Raw genomic sequence first — 13320 nt, 5'->3', positions numbered from 1 at the left:
AACGGGTCACGAATCCACTCCTTCGCAGTTCGTGGATCTTCGAGGTTGTAGGCTCATCAGGTGCCCTTTTCGCCGTAAAAAAATCCTTTTCGCCATAAAAATATTTCCAAAGACGTCTGTTTTCCTGTTATCTTCGCTCGTGTGGGGGCTAATTATTTCCGGGAACAAATGTGCTGCGCCGCGGCCTAGTAATACGCGATTATCGAGGACAAGCGCACATAGATATATTATATACACAAACAAGATGTACTGCTAGCAGTCCAATCAATGGACTTCTATGACAATATTGTAATCTATCCCGTAGTATTATATCTAGAGTAGACAGATATTGGTGTGTTAAGCAGGGGCACAGGGTTAATTCGGCCAGAATGCGGTCGTTATTTATTTTTTTCTTTGCGGCCCAGTCGCAAATGTGCCACGGACTGGTACTGGTCCGCGATCCGCCAGATGGGGACTCCTGATATAGAGGGTTAGGGATATATACAGGGGTGCACATAATTGTTTTGCCCAGGTTCTCAGAGGAGGACCTGGAGATGTGACTCGGTCCTCATTGAGCTTGAGAGCCGACCCGCCTAATGCGATAAATTTATGACAAGCTTTACTTAGAGCCAATTAACTTTAATTAATTATATTAACAATTAATGCCTGATTAACATCAACTGGCACAACAAAATTGCCATTAGTTTGAAGTGAAATGTAAAGAAATAAACATAAACGCACCAATTCAAAATAACGGGCATTATGCGGCTCCCACATTAACTCCAAGCCTTTTAAAAAGTGGGATGTCCTCCTCATAAGACCTCATTGAACGTGCATGTATAGCTTTGTAAAATGCGAGCAAAAACACGTTTTTCAGTGCATGGCGCTGTTTTCATTACCTTTATTCCGCCACTTGTCCATAGGGCGAGTACGGTGCTGTCTGACATTGATAGTCTGCTTAATTGCCACATGCTCTGTTTTTTCGTGCTTTTCAAAGTTTGGATGGCTGAAATTCTTTGACCATACATAAAATGCGCTGCTCTTATCGGCGACATTGGGATTCTCACGGCACATTTTGTACCGCATTTCCGTGCGAGCATCATTTACTTCTAGCCACGGTACCTCCTGCAGCCACTTTTCAGCAAAAGTCCTTTTTTCGGTAGCTCCGGTGACGTCTCTGTCGTCTGTCTTTTGACGGGGGTGGGGGAACACGGAAGTAATTACTCAGTGTGGCCTGCCTCTTCGACATTTTGAGAAGTTATTTTCTCATGTCCGCCGCAAATACAGTGGTCAGCCATCGGTACGCAAAAGCGTATGGAACCCGTTGAGGGCCAGCGCGTTTGTCTACGTCCAGTACGCATGCGCGCATGCGGACCACTTATGTGCTCCCCTGAATATAATGATAATAATAATAATTGACAACAGCATCCTGTCTCTCTGTTAGACTCCCTCTTTATGCACCAGCAGCAACATAACTCAACTCCATCTATAGCAACGCACAAATGCAAACAGCCTGCACACACACAGCTTAGCCAATTTGCTTAGCTTACTTTGCTTACTTCTACAGCACATTTGAAATGGGTCTCAAATTACTGCACCATTTCTTTCAGTAAAAGACCAGAAAAGTAAAGTACGTTTGACTTTGAAATGCTCCAGTTGAGCAGCAATAGCTTGGGCGTTCTGTGTGATCCCTTGAATTTATTTGCATGAAGTACTAAACTTTCCAGTCGGCAGGGAAAGTTGGGAGACTTGGCTGCTCCAGATGTCAGTTGAGAAGCTTATTGCCCCTGCCTTCTCCAGCTTTTTTTTAGTGCTGGGATAGTCATCTCTGTAATCCATTTACGACTTGGGACCTTATATTTAGCTACTGCGTGAGCCATAAAAAGCCGTAATCCCAAGCTTTCAACGAAGGCATTGGGCAGGTTAAAAACAACAGTCATTTCAGTGATTTTTTTCGGATATCCATCTTGCTGCTTCACCCTTCTCGTCCCACTGCTCCTTCCGACAAAAAAAAAAAAAAAACGACCAAGCTTTGTTGCTGTGGTCCATTAGCCATTCTCTTGCTAGCAGTTCCTGCTGTTGCTGCCTCAAACTCTGTGTTCATTCATATGTTTCGTCCTTAAATGTTTTATCGGCTTCGAGGTGTTGAAACTGGACAGTTTAACTCCACCTCTCGAAACATTCAGGCCGCAAATCTTACATGCACCTAACTGTACCGGAAGGAGTTTCAATGCTAAAATATTGACAGACCGCTGACATATTCTTCTTCTGGTTTGTTTTTCCTTTGTATGAAAACGCGCCTAGGCATTGATTGAGAGCGGCTATTGGCCCGCTCTCATTGGTCTGGAGCAGGTCAATAGCGATAGCTGCTTGGCGTGTAAAGTGATCACGAGTGATCACACAGCACAGAGTGCAGTGATGGTCAAGAGAAAAACAGCTGTGTTCAGTGTCACCATTTCGGTCCGGATCACTCCTGAAACGCAGCGCAAATGAAAATGTTTACAGCACAAACATAGCACGATCGATTGACACCATTTTAGTCATTTGTAATCAAAATGGGGGGCTGGTTGACCTTATACCTTGACGTATAAAAGAATATTTAAAAAAGAATGTTAATATCTTAAAAATGATAGCAGCTCAGGCAAAAAAAAAAATCTGAACAAACGAATGACATAACTTTTCTATAAATTTGCGTCTAATGGGGGGCCAACTTCACGGAGGTAAAAGAAAAGGCTTCTGTCACTTTTTATATTGCTTAATTTTGCTTCTCTTCTCCCAGGAGTAGAACACAACAAGTCCCTGTTCCTCTTTCTGTCGAAAATGAAAGGTGTTCGTTCACTTGAAACTCAAAAGGACATGATCACATGGTTACTACAGGTAGTTTACGCCATCAGCAAGTTTGCATTGCCAGTCACAAATCATGTGCAGTATTTTTTTATAGTGGCCATCATTGTTTTTTCGTGATTATTCTTTGCAAGATGTTTGAAATTGTCAAGTGCCTCAGAGAGAAGTCCAGTCCAACTACCTCGATGAGTATGGAGACAAGCAAGCCTGAAGAAGTAATCGCTACAACATAATTATCACTTAACGCATTATGTTTCAGCCTATAAGTGACCAGTACCAATGTCGCCCTTTTTTATAATTTGGTGCCACAGAGTGCTCAGGACAAAGAAAAAGCTGAGCGCAAAAGAAAGGCTGAAGCTGCCAGACTTCACCGCCAGAAAATAATGGCCCAGATGTCAGCTATGCAGAAAAACTTCATTGAGTCTAATAAGATGCTTTATGACAACATGCCCGAGAGCGGCATACATGGAGAGCCTGTTTTATCAACAGAGAGGTGGGGGGAGCTTCTCAGAAACACTTGATATACAGTGAGGAAAATAAGTATTTGAACACCCTGCGATTTTGCAAGTTCTCCCACTTAGAAATGATGGGCGGGTTTGAAATTTTTATGGTAGGTGCTTGTCCACTGTGAGAGACAATCTAGAGAAAAAAAAATCCAGAAATCACAGTGTATGTTTTTTTTAACAATTTATTTGTTATTGCACTGCTGCGAATACGGATTTGAACATCTGTCTATAAGCTAGAATTGTGGGCCTCAAAGACCTGTTTGTTGCCTTTGAAAAGTCCAATGGATAAGCGGAGTGGAGGTGGACTTTCTGAGACTTTTTGACCTGTTTGAGGTGGTTAGCTGCATATAAACACCTTTCCACTCCATACAATCAGGAAGACTCAAATTCCTAACATTTTCAAGACCAAATAGCTGTCCAAAGACATCAGAGACAGAATTATAGACTTCTACAAGGCTGGAAACGGTTATGGGGCAATTGTCAAGCAGCTTGGTAATATCAGATCCACCGTTGGAGCAATTATTAGAAAATGGAAAAAGCTAAACATGACTGTCAATCTCCCTCGGACTGAGGCTACATGCAAGATCTATCTCATAGGGTCTTAATGATCCTAAGAATTGTGAGGAATTAGCCAAGAACTACACAGGAGGAGCTGGTCAATGACCTGAAAGAAGCTCGGCCCACCATTTCCAAGGTTACTGTTGGTAATATACTCAGACGTCATGGTTTAAAATCATGCATGGCATGGAAAGTTCCCCTGCATAAACCAGCACATGTCCAAGCTCGATTTACGTTTGCCAATGACCATTTGGATGATCCAGAGGAGTCATGGGAGGAAGTCATGTGGTCATATGAGATCAAAATGGAACTTTTTGGTCTTAATTCCACTCATAGTGTTTGGAGAAAGAAGAATGATGAGTATCATCCCAAGAACACCATCCCTACTGTGAAGCATGGGGATGGTAGCTTTATGCTTTGGGGGTCTTTTTCTGCATGTGGGGCTAGACGACTACACTGTATTAAGGAGAGGATGACCTGGGCCATGTGTTGTGAAATTTTGGGAAATAACCTCCTTTGCTCAGTTAGAGCATTGAAAATGGGCCATGACTGGGTCTTCCAACATGACAATGGTTAATAACCTCCTTCCCTCAGTTAGAGCATGGAAAATGGGTCGTGACTGGGTCTTCCAACATGACAATGGCCTGAAGCAGACATCCAGAGAGAATAACCAAGGAGTAGTTTTGTAAAAAGCATATCAAGGTTGTGGAGGGGCCTAGCCAGTAATTAGTCCTAAACCCGATCGAAAATCTTTGGAGGAAGCTCAAATGCCGTGTTTCTCAGTGATAGCCCAGAAACCTGATTGAGCTCAAGATCAAATGGGGTGCAAAATCCCTGCTGCAGTCTGTGCAAACCTGGTGAAAAGTTACTGGAAACGTTTCACCTCTGTAATTGTAATCAAAGGCTACTGTACCAAATCTTTCCATTTATTTTCTCAGGTGTTCAAATACTTATTTGCAGCAGTATAATACAAATAAATTGGTATGAAATCATACATTGTGATTTCTGTTTTTTTTTTTTTTTTTTTTTCTTTAGATTTTCTCCCACAGTTGGACATGCACCTACCATGAAAATTTCAAACCCGTCCATTATTTCTAAGTGGGAAAAATTGCAGGGTGTTCAAACTTATTTTCCTCACTGTATCTCAAATGGTCAATTCAGGACTGATGTCTGTTCCTTGCAGTCCAACAGAGCAGAAGGAGCTTTGCATTGCCATCGGACCCCAACGAGGATCCACCCCCGCAGAGAGGGAAGTGCTGACCTGCATTCTTTGTCAAGAAGAGCAGGAAGTGGCATCCCAGGCTCCGGCCATGGTACTGACTGCCTGTGTGCAAAGATCCACAGTCTTAACCCAGTGCAGAGGCAAGATGCCCTCCAGCAGTGGAAATGGTCAGTTCCTCCTCAGTTCCCTCACGCACATGCATAAATCATAGGAGACATCAAAAATGCACTGTAATGACTAAAACAAAATAATCCTCTCAGTGACAATGGACATTAGCACAGTAATAGTATTTTGTGTGATTGATTCTATTTGAAATGAGACTTATTGTGCCTATGTGTGTTTTAAAGATAAGGAAACATCCTACCCGTTATTCATGCCTCCTGAACTGGCTGTAGGCACCCACACAGGCAGCTGTGGACATGTCATGCATGCCACATGTTGGCAAAAGTAAGTAAATCGTTGATAGAAGTAGGGATGTCATCGATTGACAAATTGTTCATAACTGTGTGGAATTAAATGTTGACTCATAGACTTCATCATGTATTGACGGGACACAGGGCGAATGGAATCGCAGACAAAGAGCTTTTTTCGTTGAAAATTCTTGTGAATAAATGCTTATATCCCCGAATTCTTTATACAGGGTACCCGCGGGTTATTAAAAGTATTAGAAAAAGCATTGAATTTAGTTTTCCATTATTAAAGGTATTAAAAGTATTAAATTAGCTGTCGTAAGTCTGGAATTTTTTCACCGTGGTTTTAATTTTGGAGAACATCTCAGTGCAACCTAAATTATATCCGTGACGTTTTTTTTTTTTTTTTTTTAATCCATAATGAAGATGACGCATAGAATTTTTACGATGCACTGCACTACAAATCATAATGCACCTCGTGCGTGGCGCTGTTAGCATCATTAGCATCAACATCACAACAGCAGGCAATCGCACAGTACTGTGTGCTAACGTAAGGAACTGCTCAGATGCCTAAGTTGTTATGTTCGACGAAAGCCTCAACAAGACAACTAAGTCCAAACAGTTGGACAAGCATGTGAGGTATTGGAGCGGCAACCAAGTCGCATCCAGATACTTTGGGTCGCAGTTTATGGGTCATGCGAAGGCAGTGGACCTGCTTAACATTTCAAAGTAAGTTGCCAATTTCTCCAATTAAAATGTGTTAAATGCAATAATGTATTTCTGCACGGTTTGCCTTTCGAATGAATGTTAATTTCGTAGTTTTAACTCAAGAGTTAGCCATGTTCAATGGGGTATTGGCAGGTGCACTAGCTTTAGCATGGATAAACCGCAGTCGTGGATCCACCATCAACCTGAGATACACAACACGGTTGACACTATTATTGGAACGAGTGCGGGGTAACGTTGATCTGAATAACATGGCATGGTGATAGGCAAATTATAATGTAGGTGATAGTAAAACACCTCCTGGTACATTTAAATGTTTTTCTTGATTGAATAAGAGTATGGATTGTCTCTATCTGATTAAAAGAAATGTCTTCAATAGCTAACAAAGGATTAACATGTGTTTTGTATACTTCTTGTACAGTGGTACCTCTACATACGAAGTTAATCCGTTCCAGGAGCTTGTTTGTAAGTCGAAATGGTCGTATGTCGAGCAGGATTTTCCCATAGGAATACATTATAATTCCATTAATTCGTTCCACAGCCCAAAAACCTGCACTAAATCCTTAAAAAATACTGCTGGTACTATTACAAATGGCAATTACATATAGCAAAACAAATAAATAATAAATAAAAATCGGATTAATAATATAATAATAATAATAATGCCTGTAATAGTGTAACGAAACGGGTTCTAATAAGGCGGACGTTTTTTTCTGTACCTGAAGGCACCGCGGCGCTGACGTGACAAAGAGGGAGGGGAGCGGGTGAAAGTTTACTTTCGCTTTCAATGCTTTCTTGAGAACATCGTCAATTGCGGCAGACAGCAGGCGTTTTGTGTTGAATAAGTTGTGAAAGAAATGATGAAAACGTGGCGAAGCTGGCGATTTCTCTGGAGATGTTACCACAATAAGAATTGTCAGCTTAATTTATAAAGACTGGCGAACGATGGTCGGAGGAGGACCGTGGAGATGTATTGTTGAGCCATTTCACGGATGCCCACCCTACGCTCATATTTTTCTGTCACTTGCATCTTCGTTTAGAAGGTAAGCGTCAACTTTTTCCTTGTTTCACCACCTGTACCAACCTTTTCTGAAACCTGTGTTGATTTGTCACACAAGAAAATCCGCCGTGCATTCGTCTGCGGTGCTGCCGTTGTCATCGTATTTCGAGCACGTCGTCGGATGTAGAAACAAATGGCGAGTCAAATTTTACATCGGATGTCGAAAAGTTCGTGTGTCGAAGCGATCGTATGTAGAGGTACCACTGTATTTTGATTAGAAAAAAACAATTACCAAGGGAAATGGTCATGTGTAGCTTTTTTATTTTGTGGTAATTAATAGTAAACTACTGCCATTTAGTGGCTGTTTTTTAAACTTTTCCCAAGCACTTTACAGTTAAGGTGACGAACCTGACAATCACCAACCTACCACCTTGACTAGGTCCTCTTAAAAGGGAAACCTGTTGTATTGCAAATGTAATTTCTGAAGTTGCTTTACAAAAATAGTGTAAAATCAATTTTATCCTGGGAAAAAAAATCTGAAAGACCTTATATTTAAATGTGTTTTAATTGTATCTTCAGTAAATGTGCATTCTTTTGTCAAACACACTTAGTAATTGAGGTTAAATTTGATGTTCAGTGCTTTATTTTTTTAATATGATTCAATATTATCTAAATAATGGGTGCGAGAAAAGTATTGATTTTCAGTTGAAATGGCATTAAAAAAATGTCTTAAAAGTCTTGAATTTAGATTTATCAATCCTGGGGGGACCCTATAGATATGGACGTAAAACAGTCAGATTCTTGGTTAAAAGCAAAAAAAAAAGTGCATTCAGCATTTATTTTACGTAAATATGGCAAGCTATGATGCCAATGCCGTAGCGGCTAATTTCTCCCATTGATTTTTTCACGTTTCAAAATGCATGCATGGTACGAAAAATATAATAATTACCTTGAATTCTCGAACAAATCACTCCTGAGACAATCCTTCCTGTTTGTATGCGGTATAGCTTTTGTACTTTTTCAACGGAAATTTGGCGTTAGATCCTGCGTGTGTGTTTGTGAATAGTTCCTCTTGTTGTGGGCAGCCCCCTACTTGAAGGTGAGGCGCAATGCATGACCGATCAATACCATTATGAAGTCAATGGTTGACTAATGGTGGCTAGAATTAACTAAAGCTAAGTTCAGAACGCAGGTCTTCATACCTAATTCTGATTTTTTGTCATGTGTTTTTTGGCGTACCTGTCTAAAACTGCCTTTTTCCATTGAGTGCATTCAAGTATTGTGCATGCGCTTTAACTCCCAGTCGGAAGGCGTTGAGCAAGCTGACAGGCATGTGCAGAAGTATTTAAAAAAATGACTACACATGCTGGCTTAACGTTAGTCTAGGGCAGTGCTTTTTAATTATTTTCTGTTACGCCCCAAAGGAAGACATAAATGCCCCCCAAATTGTATCATTTGTCTATACAATTATTATAACTACACCTCTGTATACCATTGTTTTACACCTCTGCATACCATTGTGTTTTACATCTGTTTCGTATTTTAAATTTTCTTTAAACGTTCTATATTCTGCTTTTTTTATGGTATCTCAATCTTTAAATGTTGTTTTAATGATTGTACAGCTACCTTCAGTGCCAGAAAGGTGCCTTCAAATATTATATATATAATATAAAGTATTATTATTAGATACAGTGCTGGCCAAAAGTTTTGGCACCCCTGCAATTCTGTCAGAAAATGCTCAATTTCTTCCAGAAAATTATTGCAATTACAAATGCTTCGGTAGTAATATCTTCATGTAATTTGCTTGCAATGAAAAAACACAAAAGAGAATGGAAATTTTTTTTTTTTAAATCATTATCATTTTACACAAAACTCAAAAAATGGGCCGGACAAAAGTATTGGCACCCTCAGTCTAATACGTGGTAGAACAACCTTTAGACAAAATAACTGCAAACAACCGCTTCTGGTATCCATCAGTGAGTTTCTTACAATGCTCTGCTGGAATTTTAGACCATTATTCTTTAGCCAACTGCTCCAGGTCTCTAAGATTTGAAGGGTGCCTTCTCCAAACTGCCATTTTCAGATCTCTCCACAGGTGTTCTACGTGTTCAGGTCTGGACTCATTGCTGGCCACTTTAGAAGTCTCCAGTGCTTTCCCTCAAACCATTTTCTCGTGCTTTTTGAAGTGTGTTTTGGGTCATTGTCCTGCTAGAAGACCCATGAGTCATGACCACTGAGGGAGACCCAGCTTTCTCACACTGGGCCCTACATTCTGCTGCAAAATTTGTTGGTAGTCTTCAGACTTCATAATGCCAGACACACGGTCAAGCAGTCCAGTGCCAGAGGAGCAAAGCAACCCCAAAACATCAGGGAACCTTCGCTATGTTTGACTGTGGAGACCGTTTTCTTTTCTTTGAAGGCCTTGTTTTTTTCCCTGTGAACTGTATGCTAATGCCTTTTCCCAAAAAGCTCTACTTTTGTCTTCCAAAACGTTGTTGGCTTTCTCAGGTAAGTTTCGGCAAACTCCAGCCTGGCTTTTTTATTTCTCCAGGTAAGAAGTGGGGTCTTCCTGGATATCCTACCATAGAGTCCCTTTTCATTCAGACGCCGACAGCTAGTATGGGTTGACATTGTTGTACCCTCGGACTGCAGGACAGCTTGAACTTGTTTGAATGTTAGTCGATGTTCTTTATCTACCATCCGCGCAATCTTTCGTTGAAATTTCGCATCAATTTCTCTTTTCCGTCGACATCTAGGGAAGCTAACCACAGTGCCATTGGCTTTCCACTTATTGATGACACTGCGCACGGTAGACACAGGAACATTCAGGTCTTTGGAGATGGACTTGTTGCCTTGAGATTGCCCATGCTTCCTCACAATTTTGCTTCTCAAGTCCTCAGACAGTTCTTTGGTCTTCTTTCTTTTCGCCATGCTCAATGTGGTACACACAAGGACACAGGTTGAGTCAACTTTAATCCATTTTAACTGGCTGCAAGTGTGATTTAGTTATTGCCACCACCTGTTATGTGCCACAGGTAAGTAACAGGTGCTGTTAATTACACAAATTAGATATTTAGATATTTAGCTATTTCAAAGGGTGCCAATACTTTGGTCATTTTTGGAGTTTTGTTTAAAATGATAACGTTTTAATTTTTTTCCCCATTCTTTTCATTGCAAGCGAAATAAATGAAGATATTACTACCAAAGCATTTGTAATTGCAATCATTTTCTGGGAGAAATCGAGCATTATCTGACAGAATTGCAGGGGTGCCGATACCTTTGGCCAGCAGTGCATCCCAAATATGATGGCAGTACAAACGAAAGTTGCTGTTCCTCATGGATTTTTTTTTTTAATAGATATTTTGAAGCAGTCCAGAACACATCCAGAAACAGACTCCACGCAGAACTGATCATCGACCTTGAGAATGGGGAGTACTTGTGTCCTTTGTGCAAGTCACTATGTAATACCGTTGTTCCACTGATCCCCCTGGAGCCACTTGTATTTAATTAGTGAGTCTATTCCACCTCCTTTTTAGTGAGGGCTAAACGTGCAATCTGTTTTAATGTACACAATTTGTTTGTCTTTGTAGTGAAAATGCAGAAATAATTGGTCAACATTTGACCCTAACTCGCTGGATCCATATCCTTGAGGCCAGGATTAAAGGACTTCAGTCCAACATGCAGGATAATGGTGAGAGGCAACACTTTCATCTGCTCGTAGATCAAAAGGTTTAGAGACTCCAAAAACTGCACATTTTCTTGCAGATTGCGACATGGAAAATATCAACAACAGCGCTGCAATGTTACATGGAGAGAGTCAGACTGATTTTAGAGCAATACTCAGTTATGGCGTGCAAGAACCGTGAGAATTCAGATTTCTGCATCACTGCTGCTCCTTTTTAACTTTGATAATGAAATGTTTTTTTTTCCTTCTTAATTTTAGGAGAAAGCTTTCGAACGGTATAGTAGAGATGCTGTCTGTGTGCGGCACAACAGTTCATAGAGTCGGACTTCAGACGGTACCTAATGAACTGTGCCCATGTGTGCCCCTCATGGCCTGGAACACCTGTGCCTTCACTATTCAGGCCATTGGTGTGACTTGTCATTTTTCTGTATTTTTACTGTATTTGCTGTCCAAACAATTCTTAATGTGAATCTTGTGTCTTTGCAGAAAACATATTACTTGAAGAGGACAAGCCACTCTTTGGGTCTTTACAAAATAGACAGGTTGGCCTGAAACATTAGCACATCTTTAAGGACTAAAAAAAAAGAAAAAGAAATATCATTTTGAAATGCATTTCTGGTGTAGCTGGCAGGTCTGAAGGCGACCGTTCAGTTCTCAGCAGCACAAAGAATTATAATCCCCCAGGCAGTTATTCAAAGACACTTCACTGAAATGTTAGCAGGTACACATATTATTTCTTTTCATTCATTTACTGTATGTATGTGGCATATTTTACTACATGAAATGTTCCCTAATTCCAGTTCTGCTGCCAGCCATAAGTGGAAAGAATATACCTTCTATTTTGGAAGTTGACTTTTTCCATCTTCTGGTAAGTAGTCATCATTTTGGGCAATTCGTTTATCTCGTTTTGGTGATAACTACAGTTGCCCGATAATGACTTTTTATAACCCGATGTTGTTGAACACCAAAATCAATTACTAATATATGTAAGCCTGTAGCGATATGCAAGAAGTCAAAATATCGCACAGTAACTAAAAACGAGGGCGGTAATTTTCACGGCTGTGATTTATCGCCGTGTGTGTGTTTGCGTGTGCTGTGTGCACTTGTCCCACGTGCATGTTGATTGCTTATGAGACTCCAGTTGCTTTCACAGATGTTTATTGGCCATCAACATGCCGTAGAATTAAAGTTCAGACCATAGACTTCATAATACACTGCCCTCCATAATGGCACGCCTGAAAAAGATGTGTTTTTTAGCTTCTAATATTTTTAATTGACTTTATTGGAAAAAAAAGAGAAAAATCCTAACCTTCAATGCAAGTGCATTCATTCAGTGGGGAAAAAAATCCCACATAAAGAAAAAAATATTTGACATCAAATAATATGTGTCACAATTATTACTATGTACAACCCCCTTTTGCCAACAAAACAAGGTCTGGGGACTGAGATGGCCATGGGAGGAGCTTGCTTTTGTGTCTGGTGAACCATTTCTGTGTAGATTTGGCCATATGTTTAGGGTCATTGTCTTGCTGAAAGACCCAGTGACGACCCATCTTCTGCTTTCGGGCACAGGGCAACAGATTTTGATTTAAAATGTCCTGGTATTTCAAAGCATTCATGATGCCATGCACCCTAACAAGGTTCCCAGGGCCTTTGGAAGCGAAAATCTTGGTCTCATCTGACCAAAGCACACAGTCCCAGTTGAAGCCTGGGACCGTGTGTATTTTTGTGTGAGACCAAGATTGAGCTACTGACACCACATGCATGATGAAAAGTGAAGTGTACTTTTTTTTTTTTTACTCAGTGTAATAAAGCTTACGGTTAGTGGCTTGGCAGTCGGACTTCCGGTGAACATTTCAAAATAAAAGCACGTCATGTTCAGATTTCTGGAGGCTGTCTCACATACTTCAGATTCTACACCAAGGATAGATTTAAAATGACACCCATTATAAAAAATCTGATTGGCAATGATAATATGACGTAATAAATGATAATAACTTGGCATCAAATTTCTTAACATGCGCACTTTGCAGGACAAGATGACAGTCAATTTGGATCAAATTAACACTTTTAATGGGCTCTAATTGGCAGACAACAAAAATGACAGTGGGTTTCTCATCTATTACATATTCTGCACCTAACTAGCTTTAAAATGACTCATTATGCATTGTGTTTTTTAATATTTATACATTTTAAAATAGGTTGTGTTTTATTTAAGAATAACAATTTATGGCATTTAAAAAAGGTGATTTATTAGGAGGTATTGACACTATATCAATGATTGAATAGGTTAAAAAAAAAAACTGAAAATAATATCGCATATCGGCAATAATTTATGAGACAATATATCGCCTACTAAAGTTGAACATATTATTGCTGATTGTGTTGCG

General features: G+C 40.1%; 1 protein-coding gene across 4 annotated transcripts in view; it reads left to right on the top strand.

Annotated features, from left to right (window-relative positions):
• The window catches only part of ubr1 (ubiquitin protein ligase E3 component n-recognin 1), a 112559-nt gene that overhangs the window by 69438 nt on the left and 29801 nt on the right, over window positions 1–13320 (top strand). For 3 of the 4 annotated variants that reach the window (XM_057858761.1, XM_057858762.1, XM_057858760.1), the window contains exons 27-39: window positions 2759–2856; window positions 2958–3038; window positions 3135–3316; window positions 4923–4985; window positions 5071–5276; window positions 5457–5556; window positions 10603–10755; window positions 10836–10936; window positions 11011–11107; window positions 11189–11337; window positions 11417–11472; window positions 11555–11651; window positions 11731–11798. In XM_057858761.1, the coding sequence (XP_057714744.1) occupies window positions 2759–2856; window positions 2958–3038; window positions 3135–3316; window positions 4923–4985; window positions 5071–5276; window positions 5457–5556; window positions 10603–10755; window positions 10836–10936; window positions 11011–11107; window positions 11189–11337; window positions 11417–11472; window positions 11555–11651; window positions 11731–11798 (1451 nt within the window). The remainder of the gene's footprint in view (window positions 1–2758; window positions 2857–2957; window positions 3039–3134; window positions 3317–4922; window positions 4986–5070; window positions 5277–5456; window positions 5557–10602; window positions 10756–10835; window positions 10937–11010; window positions 11108–11188; window positions 11338–11416; window positions 11473–11554; window positions 11652–11730; window positions 11799–13320) is intronic. The other variant, XM_057858763.1, reaches the window with a different exon arrangement.

The sequence above is a fragment of the Corythoichthys intestinalis genome, chromosome 15 (assembly GCF_030265065.1).
Source record: "Corythoichthys intestinalis isolate RoL2023-P3 chromosome 15, ASM3026506v1, whole genome shotgun sequence".
NCBI lineage: Eukaryota > Metazoa > Chordata > Actinopteri > Syngnathiformes > Syngnathidae > Corythoichthys > Corythoichthys intestinalis.
This window is presented reverse-complemented; position numbering and strand designations above follow the sequence as displayed.